The sequence below is a fragment of the Lagenorhynchus albirostris genome, chromosome 16 (genome assembly GCF_949774975.1).
Source record: "Lagenorhynchus albirostris chromosome 16, mLagAlb1.1, whole genome shotgun sequence".
In the NCBI taxonomy this organism is placed as follows: Eukaryota; Metazoa; Chordata; class Mammalia; order Artiodactyla; family Delphinidae; genus Lagenorhynchus; species Lagenorhynchus albirostris.
The window spans coordinates 59,149,616-59,165,361 of NC_083110.1; the positions used below are offsets into that span (position 1 = coordinate 59,149,616).

The 15,746-nt window shown below is 52.5% G+C and overlaps 2 protein-coding genes across 2 annotated transcripts in view; one reads left to right on the top strand and one right to left on the bottom strand.

The window, feature by feature from the left end:
• Positions 1–13,330, top strand: part of NEURL1 (neuralized E3 ubiquitin protein ligase 1) — a 34,108-nt gene extending 20,778 nt beyond the window's left edge. The window contains exons 4-6 of the mRNA XM_060125296.1: positions 6,074–6,763; positions 10,189–10,335; positions 10,873–13,330. Coding sequence (XP_059981279.1) covers positions 6,074–6,763; positions 10,189–10,335; positions 10,873–11,111 — 1,076 coding nt within the window. The 3' untranslated portion in view covers positions 11,112–13,330. The remainder of the gene's footprint in view (positions 1–6,073; positions 6,764–10,188; positions 10,336–10,872) is intronic.
• SH3PXD2A (SH3 and PX domains 2A) overlaps positions 5,028–15,746 on the bottom strand; it is a 248,697-nt gene continuing 237,978 nt past the window's right edge. Inside the window, exons 17-19 of the mRNA XM_060125289.1 lie at positions 14,238–14,366; positions 13,698–13,778; positions 5,028–6,984 (exon numbers count right to left, since the gene is read on the bottom strand). The gene's annotated coding sequence lies outside the window, so the exon portion shown is untranslated. The remainder of the gene's footprint in view (positions 6,985–13,697; positions 13,779–14,237; positions 14,367–15,746) is intronic.

A 15,746-nucleotide genomic window follows, 5' to 3' on the forward strand; every position in this document is an offset into this window, starting at 1 on the left:
TTTCTTGGAACAAGATCTGTGGTTCTCCATCTGGGTTCCTTGGAGCACTGGGATTCCACAGAGGCATCTCTGAGGCAGCTGAGTGGCAGGGCTTTGTGGCCACCTCTTAGACTTTAAGCAGTTTTCTGTTCCATTGGATGAATGATTCCACTGCTTGAAAAAAACGTTTGAGAACCACCAGACCAGATGATTCTGAGAATCTATACATCTAAGATCCTGCGGCTTGAAGATTCTATAAACCTAAGAGTCTATGACTCTGAGTGATTCTGGGACATTCTGCCCTTCCCTCTGCGAGTCTCAGAAAGTGTGTTTGTTTCTCCTAGCTTTCCCATGGTTGGGTTTACATGGAGAGTGTGGAGGTGGTGTGGGCTCAGGGCACTGCCCAGAAGGGTGGAGAAACCCCTCGTCCATCCAAGCCATGTGCCCGTCCTCCTGGCCCCTTCTCCTGCTCCGTTCCAGCTGCGGACCGGCAGGAGGATGTTTATGGACACGGTAACTGGGTTGGCGCGCCTTCCAAACAGGGGCCGGCAGAGATCTGCCAGCCGGCTGGGCGGCTGCAGGCTGACCCGTGGTTAAAGATTATCCAGCGCTGCGGATGTGCGAATCTAAACAAACAAGACTTGGGCCGACGGCAGGCCCTGCTTCAAAGGAGCCTCTGCTCCAGTTCCCAGGCCCTGCCTTGGTTGCCCCGCACTGGCCGGCAACGTGTGGGGGGCTGAGTGGGTCTCTGGGTGGGAGCTGGCCCTGGTGCCCTCCGCCTGGCGCCTCTTCCTCCACTCCTTTCCTTTCTCTTCACTGGTTTTGCTCAGACTGTTCTCCCCAGGCATTTGCTAATGCAGTTTTCCCACCCGAGTGGCTCTCACTTCCGTCAATCCAGACCCTCTTGTCCTTCAGGGCCTGGGTCAAATCTTGTTTTTCCTGAGATGCCGTCTCTGAACAACTGTGACTGTTAGAAAAACTTTCCTTGCAGGGTTCCAAGTGTCCTGTACCCACTCCTTGGGGCCCCCTCTGAGCCTTCTCTTCTTTAGGATAAATCTCCCTTTTAGGATAATGCTGTCCAACTGAGGCTAAGAACTTCTGTTTCAGAGCGAGTCAAAGTAGAGGATAGATGGCCTTGAGAAGTGGTGAGCTTCTTGTCCCCAGGGGCATTCTAGCCAAGGCTGGCTGAGAACTTGGCAGAGATAAACAGATTTCCTCATTCTCCTCTGAGGTCCTGTCTTACCTGAGACACTAAGAATTTTGTAACAAAATTGTATTCAAATATTTTCATGCCTCCAAGCTTCAAATCTCCCAAGGGCTACTGTCTCCCCAGGGCCCAGGTCCTGGCTCTCCCTCTCTTTAACCCCTGCCCAGGGCTGGGCACACAGGGGGTCAATGAGTAGGTGCCCTGAGTGCCACCCTGAGGGGAGGAAACCCTGGCCCAGGCCTCCCTGCCCTTTGCAGGGCCTGGCTCTTTCTGCCTGGGCCCAGGGGATCTGCAGAGCCAGCGCCAGGCACCAGATTAGGCAGGAGCTGAAGACTGACAAATTGTCTCCTGAAAGATGGGACACAAGAGGAGAGCCAGCTTTGCAGCTTCTGCCGTGGCCCTGTGCCACCCCTCCCCTATCATAAACACCTCCAAGTGGGCAGCTGTGTGTCCCAGGCACGGATTAAATAACTTGTTGCTTCAAACGTGGGGCCACCCCACTGCTTGGGGGTCACAGGCTGGCCCTCTGGGTTTTCCAAGCTGTACCCCAGGGCGCAGTCCTGGGCTGAGGTTCAGCCCATGGTTGTTCTCCCCTGGCTTCGGGGACCCGGACCCTTCCCTGACCTCCAGCTTGATGTGAACTCACATCAGGGTGATGTGACCTTTGCCATCCCCTCTGCGGAGGGCGCTCTGACCAGTTCCTCCATCTCGGGTTTCATCTATTTCAGGGCCCCGCGCGGCCGGGCACACTGATGGGATGGTTATTTTGGAGTTTGCTGGTGGCCTGCAGCTGCTCCTGACCCCGAGGGGTGGAGGGGATGGGAGAGAAGACATACTTGGGCTGGGCACTGGCCCCAGAGATTCCATTTTTAGCCGTTTCCCAGCATCTCCTGTACCTCCTCTCCTAACTCCTCTGATATTTCAACAAAGGCCAAAAGGATCTCTTTCCTACCCCTTCCCCTCTCTCTCTCTTTGCCCACTGTTTCTCCTTCTTTCTCTTCTTTTGTCTCTGATCATCATTTGTAGCTTCTCCTTCCTGGTCTTTAGTCAGTAATGTCAATGATTTTGTCCTGGGTGCTTGTCATGACTGATGGGAAGTCCTAGGTTCAAAAAGTTAGTTGTCTGAGTGCAGGTGGACCTGACTTTGGTTGATAAACTCAACCTGAGAAAATGGTAATAACTGAAGTTATCAAGTATCCAGGTGCCAGGGGCTTCTCAATCTACCTCTGATCCCTGCGACAACATCGCAAAGCAGGTATTAGTGTACCCCTGTTCTCATGGTGAGTGATAGGGGGCTGGAGGACAGTTGCTTACCCACAGGCCACCAGCCAAGTGCTGGATCAGACATTTAAACCCAAAGCCCATGCATATTCTTCTGAACCATGTAGCATGAAAACAATAACAATGGCTCATATTAACCTCGTGATTATTATGTGCCAGGGACTCTACTAGGTGCCCTAGGTACTGTATTCCACCTCATCTTCTCAGCATCCCTTCCGAGGGGAGTATTAGAGTCCATATTTTATACCAATAAGTAAATGCCGATTTCACTGCTGAAGAAGAGAGTCCCAGAGGGGTTAAGCTATTTGCCCAAGGTCATACGGCCAGGAAATGGCAGAGCTAGGATTTGAACCCAAGCTGATGACTTCAGAGTCCTTGCACTTAACTGTGCTCCTGTCTTGCCTACCAGTATATGGATTTTGTTAACCAAAAAACCTAAAATACTTTTAGGTTGCATTATTAGAAGTATAGTGTACTTATCAGGGGAGGTGTGATGGCCACATTGTGCCTTGAGCTGGCCAGGGCACGTCTGGAATCCTGAGTCTGGTTGTGTTCATTGTCTAAGAGGCGGGAAGGTGTGTGGGGAGTCTGAGTATTCCCTGAGGAAAGCGGTCCTCAGTGTGGGGCTGAGAGGCAGCCCCAGGGGTAGTAGGTATAAATACAGGGCGGTTATGACTGAGCCCTAGAAGGTAAACTGTATAAAGAGCAACACATGATAGGTGTGTGGTTGTATGTACAGATTTGTGTGGCGTGATCATTTTATTTAGGTTGATACGCAGGCTACTCATTTTCATTATCTAGCAGTTTTGTATAAAAATAGCAAGTCACTTGTAAACACTGCCGGAATATTTTCTAGGTGGCTTGTAATTTTCTAAGAGTGATTTTGTTTGTGTTTGTTGTCGTGGTGGCGGTTCTTGTGTTGATTTTTATAAGTGTAGATCTGTAAATTCAACTGCAGTATTTAAAGCTTCAGCATTGACACCTTGTGTGTATGAGAGGAGGGATTTGAAGGAAGATGCCTTGAAGAGTGAGTTGGGTGGCAGTTGGCAGTTGTGGGAATTTCTTTTCCTATCGGGTATGTGATTTTGTCAAAAGGAAGTATTTCTCCCAAAATTGGGAGTAGGCAAACTACCAATCAGTTAAGTTTTGTGTGTATGCTAGTTTAAAAAAGATAATATGTAATATAATGTAAAAAAAGAAAAAAAAAAGCTTTTATGGTAGATTTTGTAAATTTGTTACAGAAGCTTTTATGGTAGATTTTGTAAATTTGTTACAGGGTAACCTGTTTTCTAGCTGTGATCTTACCACTTCAAATGGGTGTAATTTGAATAAGTTTTGTATGGTAAAGGATCAATAAAATGACTTTTTTAAGAGTTCAAAAGAAAAAATACAGGGAGGTAGATTTCAGTTTAAGAGTAGGAAACATTTTCCTAAAGACAGAGTAGCTCAGCAGTGGCACTGCTGGGAGGTAGTGGGTATATCCAAGCAGAAGAGGACTCCTGAAGGGGCAGAGAACAGGAGAGAGCTCACATACCAGCCCCATTCAGGAATCTGTTCTGAGCATCTGCCCAGCTCCATGGGCTCTGGCCTGATTGTCCTGAGCGTGTGGGGTGGGCTGGAGAGAGGAGTGTGGGGTATGTGTGGGGGGGGGGCCCCCATGACGGCCTTGTTCCCATAGGCCCAGCTGGGCATCTCTGAGCCACTTGTTTCCTCCTCACCCTGTTTCCCCATCCCTTCTCCTCTGTCCCCAACCCTCTGGACTCCTCAAGGGCCGCTGACTGGAATCCCTAAGGGGTAGGGGAGCTGGGGCTGTTTCCTGGGGTCCAGGTCAGCCCACAGCCCTCCTCAGCCCCCGACTATTGTCTCCCATGTCTTGCCCTCCTCACCTCTGCCTCTCCGCAGCCCCCCAGCTTCTCTGCACCATTACTGTCACAGAGTCAATTCCCTGGAATAATCACATTTTCCGGTCTGCTCCCTCCTCCTTGCCAAACACGGTGCTGGGAATCCTGACCAGCCAGGCCCCAAGAGGCTTCTCCAGAGAAGCAGGAGCCTTGGGGGGAGGGCTGGCCCAGCACCCTCTCCTTGCTGGGCTCCAAACAACACTGTTCCTGGAAAGGGCAGGGGAGCTGGGGGAGAACAAAGAGAGAGAGGCTTTAGAGAGCGTCTCTAGATTCAGCTGGGGCTGAGTTCTGGCCTCTGAGGCTCCTACCAGTCCAGTCCCCCAAGCTTTACTCTCACACCAAGCACTCCAGCAGCCCTTACTCAGTTCCTGGAGAGAAAGCACAGATTCTCCCTGGGGGAGGCTCAGAGAAAAGCCTCCTGAGAAGGGATTGGCCCATGATGTGAGCTGCGGTGGTACTAGCCAAATTTAGGGACTCCCACAGAAAGGGTTCAGTAAACGAGGAGGGCCCGAAAGTGGAGAATGTGGCGTTGGGAGTTGGACAGATCTTGCTTTAATCCTGGATCTGCCACTTCGTGGCTGTCACATAACATCTCCGAGCTTTATCTGTACAATGGAAACAACTTCATGGGATGCTTTAAGGATGAAATGCAGGGGTAATTCATTGCAACTGATGACTTTTATTACAAATTATAGTACTCCATAAAGCAGAGATTAACCAGCCATTAAAAAAGTATGGTATCAAAAACATGGTTATTAGTGTAGAAAGGTATTCAGGACACAGTAAATGGAAAAGCTGGTTTGAAAAGAAAATTTGTATAGCAGAGTTCTTCACCTGGAGTCGATGCCCTGAAATTATCCACAGAATTTAGGGAGAACGTGCATTTTTCTGAGAAGATAGATAAAAGTTGCCACATTTTCAAAGAGATATATAGTTTAAAACTACTGGCATTTATATAGCATGATTCAATTTTTGTTTTAAAAAAAAGAAATAACTAAAATATATTGAAAAAAGGCTGGAAACTCATATATCCAAATATTAATAGTATTTTCCTATGGATGGTGGGCTGACAGGAGATTACTTTTTCTTTTTGATGAACTGTCTTTTCTACAAAATACAGTCTGTATTACTTGTATGAGTAAAAAGGGAAAGGGTTTGATTTCCAGTTGTCAGTTTTGAAAGGATAGCTTGGATAAATTCACTTAACTTCTCAGCCTCAATGTCCTTCCGTGGCAGTAACTTCACAAGGTAATTGTTGGGGTAAGAACGTCTCTCTGCCATTTGTGCAGAGGCGTTCTAGGGAGGGGGGGTTCTCTCTGGCCTCCCAGACGGGTAGGATGTCAACATGCATTCAACAAATATTATTTACTGCTGCCTTCTAAGTGCCGGGTGCTCTTCTGGCTGCTGGGATAAAAAGGGAGGGCCCCAGGAGTTAGAAAAAAAATCCAATTTTAATAAGCATACTATTTAGAAGTAATCATGTTTTTAGTTTTGGTGTCCTTCCTGCCGGCCTTGATCCTTTGCTTAAACAAATACGTAGTTAGAAGTCCTGCACGACGTTATGTCCTAGCATTTTCTGTGCCATTAGAAACCCGGTGCGTCTTACTGCTGCGCGCTTTAAAGACCAGTGGGAGGAGGTGCGCAGGCGATGGGGACTGGGCGCTGTGGACCGCGTGATGGTCACCCTGTCTCCCTCTCGCCGCAGACAGCGAGCTGGTGCTACCGGACTGCGTGCGGCCGCGCTCTTTCACCGCCCTGCGGCGGCCGTCGCTGCGACGTGAGGCCGAGGAAGCGCGCCTCTCCGTGAGCCTGTGCGACCTCAACGTGCCGGGCGCCGACGGCGACGAGACCACGCCGGCCGCTGGCTGCCCCATCCCGCAGAACTCGCTCAACTCCCAGCACAGCCACGCTCTGCCAGCGCAGCTCGACGGCGACCTGCGCTTCCACGCGCTGCGCGCCGGCGCACACGTCCGCATCCTGGACGAGCAGACGGTGGCGCGCCTGGAGCATGGGCGCGACGAGCGCGCGCTCGTCTTCACCAGCCGGCCCGTGCGCGTGGCCGAGACCATCTTCGTCAAGATCACGCGTTCGGGCGGCGCACGGCCTGGCGCGCTCTCCTTCGGCGTCACCACGTGCGACCCCGGCACGCTGCGGCCAGCCGACCTGCCTTTCAGCCCCGAGGCACTGGTGGACCGTAAGGAGTTCTGGGCCGTGTGCCGCGTGCCCGGGCCCCTGCACAGCGGCGACATCCTGGGCCTGGTGGTCAACCCCGACGGTGAGCTGCACCTCAGCCACAATGGCTCCGCGGCGGGCATGCAGCTGTGCGTGGACGCCTCGCAGCCGCTTTGGATGCTCTTCGGCCTGCACGGGGCCATCACGCAGATCCGCATCCTCGGTGAGTGCCCCCGGCCACGTGCCCGCCTCCCCCCAGGTGCACCCGGAGGCTGGCGCCTCCAGACCCAGCCTTCCCTGGAGGAGGGGCGTGTCTGGGTAGGGGGAAAGAGCGCCCACCCCGCCCTTCATGGGGTCTAGTCAAGGAGTCACAGACACCGAAGATGAGTTCTGGGTGGGACTCAATTATCTAGTCCATAGTTCTCAGATCTCACCAGATAAACCCTGGAGAGGAGGAGAAAAGCGGGGAACATTGAGTCTCACGCTCAGAATCTGATTCACCCACATTCCCACAGATACGTAAACAGTTCTCTTACACATTGCCCAGTGGCCATTTAAAAATGGGGAAAAAGAAAATGGTTTCCACCAGCAGCGAACTTCTTGAGGTTCAGTTTCCATTTCTCCTAAAATGGTAATAAAGGCTCTAAGGGTGGTTGTGTGTCTAAATAAGAAAAAGAGGTTGGTATGTCAGTAGCCAGGTATCTGTGCAGGGTGGTGCCTAGATTGGGGGTCTGTGGGGAATCCCCGAGCAGAGGGCCTTGGAGGAAAGGGGGTTGCAGATGTCTGGGCCTTCGTGGGTTTGAATGGACAGAGTTTGAATGGACTGGGTGATGCGGACTTGTGTAAGCCATGTTTCCCAGAGTGTTCTGCAGGGTAGGTGTCCATTGAAAACGGGTGCTTGGGTCCAAAATGTTTGGGAAATACTGAGTTTTTAAAAAGAAGGTGATTCTTGGGCTTCCCTGGTGGCGCAGTGGTTGAGAGTCCGCCTGCCGATGCAGGGGACACGGGTTCGTGCCCCGGTCTGGGAAGATCCCACATGCCACGGAGCGCCTGGGCCCGTGAGCCATGGCCGCTGAGCCTGCGCGTCCGGAGCCTGTGCTCTGCAACGGGAGAGGCCACACTAGTGAGAGGCCCACGTACGACAAAAAAAAAAAAAAAATAAGAAGAAGGCGATTCTTTACTGTAGAACTTCTCAGAGCCTTTAATATACAATGTGAACCTTTAGGAGAAGGTGGTGGTGGTTATGGTGTCCAGCTTTTCCAAGCTCGTTTGACCAGAAATCTTTTTGTTTTTTACGTGTATCTTCAGGAACCTCTGTTACCCCAGGGTGAGCAGGTGTTCGTGCTTTCCAAGTGCTGGTCTGCTCTGCAGCAGCATTAGACTCACTCGGAGAACCTACTATAGAGCAGATTCTTGAATCCCACCTCCAGAGATTTTGATTCTGTAGATCTCAGATTAGGTCCTGGGCATCTGAATTTTTTTTTTCCTTAGCAAGTTTGCTTAGACACATTTGGGGACCCCTGGGTCTCACAGCCCCTGACCTAGACCTCACCCCAAGAGGCTTCATAGACAAGGTAATTGTGTGTATGTGAGTGAGCATGAGTTTACGCTGTAAGATTGGCATACTGTGTCTAGGCACACATGAGTAACTAAATGTATGCGTATTTGTGTATGTAATGCTGTTGGTGATTGTGAGAGTGTGTGAGAGTTTTGTGAAATCAGATAAAATCAGTGGAGACTTCCTCTGGAAAGAGACCAAATGAAGATGGAGTGTAAAATAAATTTAAAAAGGAATGAAAAGAAATGGGGCTGGGGTGCTAAGAAGTTAGGATTGAGGGAAGATAAGTCAGGAAGGAGGTGAAAAGAAATCAGGCTAGATGAAAAGCCATCAATCAGTAAGGAAAGAAATTGGGGTGAAAATTCAGGATGGAATAAAAACAAATCGGACTGGGGTGCAGAAAAAAAAATCAGGTTGAGGTACACAGATATTTGGCTACATTCACCAGGAGACACTGTTCCTCAGATGAAGGAAGTAACATAATGGCAAGGTACTCTCTTGCCTCAGCACCATCTAATAATAGATAAGTTAGCTTTCCAGTGAAGCTTCTGTTGCCCAAAGAAGCTTACTAGACTGGAGCAAAGGAGAAGCTTAAAAACAAACAGAAACAACCCAGGACTTAAATGTCCCCAAAGGGAAGTAGGTCAAGGTGGGTGTTGAAGAATAACCATTCAGAATTTAATATATGCTAAACAGATGCTCCTGAGCTGTTTGGAGAATAGGGCATCTCAACTAACAAATTGGTGTTAGGGGATCCTGACTGACATTAAAGGAAAAACAAATCAGTAACAATGTGTGAAGGATAATTATTTACCTTATAGAGGAATGCTTTGCTTTGTTGAAGGCCTAAGTGTAGTAAGAATGAAAAGATATTTCCTTCACTCCAAAACTACAGTCAATTTCATGCTTAATGGTGAAACATTAGAAATATTCTTATTAAAGACAGGAATATGATAGAGATGCCTTATAGTATTGTTCCGAAAATGCTAACCAGTGCAATAAAGCAAGAAAATCAAATAGAAGTTATAAATTTCTGAAAGGGGATGATAATTAACTTGAAACCTGTTAACAATAATAAGAGAAATCCTATGGACAGCTAATGAATATTCTTAGAAACAGTGACTATTAAGTGAATTAGAATGAATAACTAGTAATAAAAAATATCTCACTGGGCACTTATTTATGTGTAGGGCATTATGTTAGGGCCTGTGGGAGACTTACAGGTGAATCAGACTTCCTGCTTTCAGGAAGCTCAAGGTTTAAGTAGGGAAACAAAGTTACGTTCCTGGGCAAAGAACAAATAATTTCCTATCCTCTGTGGTTTTTTATTTCCATGCATGGCGTGTGTGGCTGGTCAGTGCTAGATAGAGATATGTGGTTGTCGGGGGGGTGGGGTCAAGGCTGTCCAGAGGAGGGGGTTGAGGATAGCCACAAGAGGCTCCCTGGACAGTTAGCTCTTTGAAGGCAAAGGTTCTGTCTGCCTCATTCCCAGTTTTATATATACACAGTGTCTGGTACCTGGCAGGCTGTCAGCAAGGACTTGTTGAAGGGAGGAGGCAGGGAGGGATGGAAGGGAAGAGGAAAATGAGGGAAGAAAGGAAGGAAAGAAGGTTGGGCAGATCAAGTGTGGGAGATGGTGTGGAGTATTTCGAAGGTGCCAATGCAGAGGAGAAGGGGGGTGATAGCACGGGGCTCTGACTAGGATGGTGAGGCCAGGGCTTGAAGGGCCATGCTAGGTGGGAGGATGGTGACTTTGTTCTCTGGCATGGGAAACCTTGAAGGTGAGGGAAGCATGGGGAAGGGTGGAGGTGGGATTCTAGGCAGGGGGCTTGTTTGGAGACGGCAGATGCAGTAACACCAGAGCATGATGCGTGTGGCCCTCCAATTTGTAGGCGGGAACAGAGAGCTGGGGCAGGGTGCTGAGCCAGTCGGTGGAGTCCCACCCTGAGCCTTATGGCTGGGCCGTGTGGTCAGGCTGTACCACCCATTTCTCTCCTGGGAACCTAATAGAGGGGTGGAGATTCGCGCTTTCTCCCGGTGGGCCTCTGAGTGGCTAGTGTGTCCCTCCCTCTTTCCCACCCTTTCTGCAGGCTCCACCATCCTGGCAGAGCGGGGCATCCCGTCACTCTCCTGCTCCCCTGCCTCCACACCAACCTCGCCCAGCGCCCTGGGCATCCGCCTCTCTGACCCCTTGCTCAGCACATGCAGCTCTGGACCTCTGGGGAACTCTGCTGGCGGTAAGTAGGCTGACCCCTCCAGTTCCATGGTGACCATGCCAGGCCTCCCACCCTGAGGACCCCATCCCCACCCTTGCCCTGGCTGAGGCAGGCCTGCAGCCTCTGTATCAGGACTGGGCCCTGGAGGAGCTGGAGATGGGCCCAGTGAACCCTGGTTGAGTGCTGATTTCCGGGGTATATCCCATCCTTTCCCCCGGCTGGGCAGCTTTCTCCAAAGGACTTCTTTAGCACAAAGAACACCAAAGGGTAACTCAGGAGGGGCCTTCCTTAAATGGTTTTGGGCCCCCTTCCTTCCTCCATCCCTCCCTCCTCCTCTCAATGCCTCATGGACACCCTGGCCCCTGGTCTGGGCCCTGAGGGGCCAGAAGTGGGGCTGTGCAGAGTGTATCCTCTCCTCTCTTGTGCCCAGGAAGTTGGGTGGTAGGTTAGACAGGCCGATCCTGATAAACGGAGGGGGAGAGGCCAGGGGGCTCTCTTCATGAACCTGGGACCAGACTGGGCCATGTCTCCTCCTGACTGGTTTCCCCTTGCCCCCAGGGACGGCCCCCAACTCACCTGTGAGCCTGCCAGAGTCGCCAGTGACTCCAGGCGGGGGCCCGTGGAGTGATGAGTGCACCATTTGCTATGAGCACGTGGTGGACACGGTCATCTACACATGCGGCCACATGTGCCTCTGCTATGCCTGTGGCCTGCGCCTCAAGAAGGCTCTACACGCCTGCTGCCCCATCTGCCGCCGCCCCATCAAGGACATCATCAAGACCTACCGCAGCTCCTAGCCCGTCGTGGTGCCCTACCCCTCACGCCCACCTCCTCAGACCCCGGCCCAGCTCTACCTGAGGGGCAAGTCAACAGGGCCCCTTCTCTTCTTCCTCATTTTGGAAATTCTTTTCCCTTCTCATTAAACATGGGAAACAGCCCCTAAAGGTTTGGGGGAGGAAGGGGTATCAGGCAGGGAGGTGGGGGCAGAAGCAAACCGCCTGCTCTTCCCTGCACGCCGAGGGGCTAAACTGGGGTCTCAGCTTCTCCTGATCCTTCCCCATCCGGGGTAGATTCCCAGGAGGTCCTTCTAGCCTGTGTGGCACCTTTGTGAGAATTAGAAAGTGTGTCCCTTCCTCTGGGCAGATGTGGCCCTGAGCCCAGACATGTGGCTTGGCTAGTGGAGTGTGGACTTGGACTTCAGCCTCCGTTTTCTCCCTCAGCCAACTGCCCTTGAGCAGTGCACAACCTGTGCAACAGCAGCCCTAGGCCGGCAGCTCCTGAGCTGCTGCCTTACTCTCTGACCTACACCTACCTTCTCCTTCCTTTCTTCCTTGCCCCTTGGGCCTGGAAGCCAGGGGTAAGAAGGCCAGTGGATACCTCTCATCCTGGGCAGGCTGCAGCCTCCATGCCATGTCCGTCTCCCCCTCCCCCTCCCCCTGGGTGGGTGGACAGACAGGCTACAGAAGCCTCCAGGCTCTGGGTCCCTAGCCCCCTGGCCTGGTTGAGATGTGGAGGGCCCCTTTCTGGTCAGAGCCTGTCTGCCCCAGGCATCTTGCTGGATGCCGCTGCCCAGGGGCAGCCCCTTGGTGTGGGCTGGAGAGCAGGCTGTCTTCTGTCAGGGGTCTCTGAAGAACAGGTTTGCAGCTACCCTCTGTGACCTCTCCTCCCCCATTTCAGTGCTATTCTGGGCCGGGCTGGTACTCATAGAGGCTGTAGCATCCCCAGGAGAGGGCAGGGCCCTGGGTTGGGAGTAGGGGGCTCCCTGGAGTAAGAACAGGCTTTTTCCGTATTTTAACTTATTTATTTATTGGGTTTGTAGGGGTTATTTGGCAGGGGGGCGGGACTGAACTCCCATCCCCCAGACCCCTACAAATGCTGTCCTGGTGGGCGGGGTGCCTGGTTAGAGGGGTCAGCAGAGGTAGTCATCACTCAAAATCTTCCCCAGACTGCAGCCCAGAAGTCCATAGCCAGCTCTGCTTACCATGAAGTAGAACTCCAAAGGGGCTGAAGTGGGAGGCCTTCTGACAAATTGTATCCCTTTTATAGAGAGGGCAGCAGAGCCTCTGCAGTGCCCTGGGACTAGGGGATCACCCCAGAGCCACAAAATGCCCTTCTTCTTGGGCTGGAGCAGGGTTATCATAATTGGCTCATTATACATCACGAGGCCCAGGAGTTCCCTCCTCCATAAGGACATAAAAAGTTCTGGGCAAGCTGAGGGAGGGAAGGCCAGCTGGCCTCATCATTGTAGGGGTAGGGAGCCTGTTCCTAGGCTCTCTGGTCCCAGGAAAGAGGAGAACCTCTAGGTTCTTAGTCCTGATGCTGGGGTGAGGGAGTCCCCCCCCCGCAGCTGCTCTTAGGTTATAGTCATCTCAGCCCTGCACGCCCTGTCCTGATAGGCCATGGCTGGGGCCAGCTCTCAGAGTCCTGGCCTAGTTGCCCCCGAGCCTCCCAGCCCTCGGCCCCCTCAGATAGCTTTTTACGCCTGTCGGAGACTGCTTTGCCGTATGGCTGGCAGAGCGCGGGACTCTGGGCCTGGCCACTGCCCAGTTGTGTGGCCCCGACCAGGTCACAGCCTCTCTGAGCCTCAGCTGGCACCTCGGTAAAGTGATGGTTGGGGTCGGGAGGGACTTTCCTTGTGACTCCCGGGGGTTCTCTGGTGGGGGCTGCTATGGGGTGGTGTGGTGGGACAGCACAGGGAGGGGGTCAGGATGCCAGGCGGGCCCTGTCTGCACCTGCCTGGCCGGGAAGCCACAGTCCTACCATGGGTCTCCCCTCCCCACTGACCCTGTAGACCCCTTCTGTGGGAGGGGGGGGCGAGGTGGGGCTGGTGCGGCCCCACCCAGTCAGGGGTCCCCTCTCAGACAAGGAGAGTTCTTACGTGCAGGGGCTGTACAGCCTGCGCGCCAGGGAGATGAAGCCACCGTCCTGTTGTCTCTGCTAGCCTGGGGGTAGCTGCTGCCTCCTCTGTGAACCTGGGTCACCGTGACTGATTGTGAATAAAGGGGATTTCGTACCAGCCTGAGGGCTGTGCTGTGCAGTCTGGAGGGCTGGGGATGCAGGGCAGGTGGGTGTGCAGGAGGGGAGTCAACGATCAGGAAGGACTCCCTGGAGAGAGCAGGGGAGGGGGAGGCGGCTGGAGCGTGACCTGGGGCTTGGATAGCAGGGGCTATCCAAGCAGAATGCCAGGCGAGCCCCACTGTAAGCTGAAAGGGAGACGCTACTGCCCCTCGGTGGCCTCAGGTCCCTGGGTCCGTGGCACTCCCGAGGCTGAGCCGGGTCTCAATCTGGAGTGCAACCTTTGTGGAGGGGCAGCGCCACCTAGGGGCTAAAGGGCGGCAGGCACTGTGCTGAGCTCCCCAGAACAGGGCCTGCCCGGCTCTCACCCGAAGCCCAGACCTGGAAGCTCCGCTGCTGCTCCCACTGGTCGGTGAGGAGGCCTATGCCAAATGAGTGGCACAGCTGGGCTGAAAAGGGAGGCCTCGGTCAGGGACCTTCGGAAAAACTTTCTAGATGGGCTGAGCACCTCTGGGTGGCGGGAGAAGCTGGAGCGCTGGACGGGGTCTGGGCACGATGTGGGAGTTGAACTCATTTGGCAGGCTGGGCCTCAGAGGGACATGGGATGCTTGCCTTCCTCTCTCCTGGGAGGATGCTCTAGCTGCCCAGCCTCTGCTTGGCCTTGAACAGCCATGGGCTACTCCCCACACCAGGACTGCCCAGCCCTGCTTACTGGAGTCCAGCAAAAGTAGGGGCGGGTCAGGGGCTCTAAGCTGAGGGGCCATGTAGGCCCACTGAATGTGGCTCTTCGGCCCCAAGATCTGTATCCCTCTCTAAACGCCTTGGCCACTGCCCAGAAAGCCTCCCAAAGGTGGGGGAGGGGTGGAGGGGCTCGAGCACGCTTCTCACCGGCAACAGTGGGAACTTACCTGTCCCCCCACCCCTCCAGTGTCCTCAGAGGGCCCGGACCCTGCAGGTCATGTTTCATTTGGGGTGATGTGGCTTTTGCCACTCAGCTGGATATGTTTCCTTGTGGCAGGGAGAATCAGGAGGTGATTCTGTTCAGTTAAAAAGGCAAAAACTTTATTTAGTTTTCAGGGAAATACAAGATGCATGTAAACATAAACAAAATACAAAACAACCCAAATCTTACAGTCTAGAAGCATGCCAAGACAGAGTATTTTCTGCAGACCAAAGAATCCCGTCAAAATGATAAAAGACACCTGGAAAGCGGCAGGTCAAGGGGCTGGGTCCCTTCCCCGAGGACGCTGCATTTTTGTGATGAGAACAATTCAAAAAAAAAAAACAAAACCCACTATTAAAAATATTAGAAACATGGAGAGAGTTCAGCACCACCATTGAGCCTGGAAATTTTTTAGCACTCAGATTGACAGCACTGGAGTCACTGCCCTTAAATTTCTCTGCTGAGGGGGAAGAGGGAACAACCTCCTTCAGACCCCACAGACCCCACTAGGAGCTGGGAGGGGTTGAGTGGACACCGTGAGGAGTGCCCCAGAGGCATCCAGCAGTTCACATGCAACCATGCAGTGCACAAACCCACGCTTCACGAACCTGCCACTAACACCTGCCTTGTTCAGAAGTCCCCTTCATGCAGACCTCCTGTAAACTGGCCCTGAAACCCTTTTGCCATCCTGTGTCCTGGATTTAAAGAAAACCTGTTGCAGAGAACAAGCTGTAGATTCAAGAACCGTGGCTCTGTTTACCCTTCTTTCTCTGAAATGCTAAAGAGCAGTATGCCTTGGTCACAGGCCACTAAACATGATGAGTGCACTGCACTCCATCTTCTGAGTCACACCACTGAGGCAGGCTCAGCAAACCGAACCACCACAGGCGTCATTAGAGATACTTAAGAAGAACTGGTGTCAACAGAAGAGCAAACGAAGTTGTCTTCCTCCCAGATATGCTTGATGGTGTCTGGACCCCAAGGTTCCAGTTTGGGGGTGGTGGGTCCCAACTACATGACCCGTTATGGTCACTGGTCTCTGATTCAAGCAATTTGAGAGGCTAGCTCTGGATTGGACAAAGGGAGGCGGGGAAACCCAGCCTGGAAACGGAGAGATGGATGAATGTTCGGAGCCAGGGCCTCAAACTCGAAGACTGGTTTGTTGCTGGCAACTTCCTGCTTTCCACTAAGTAAATCAATGACCATTAAGAACCCGCTGGGGACCCAGCTTGTGGCCCAGCAAGTAGCTGTTTCCTGAGGCCAGCTTCTTCTAACAGCCAAATCTTGGGGCTTTCCCAGCCTGTTCTGGCTGGACCCTTGGGTGTTGAATCACTAAACTCCCTCCCTACCTGCTGTCTTCTTCCTGAAACACTCAGAGTAGACTTCCTCCTCCTTTCTAATAAAGACAAAACTCCAGACTCCAAACCCTCTCTCAACCTTCTCATACTCTTCCCTTTCTGCCTAGCAGACCTCC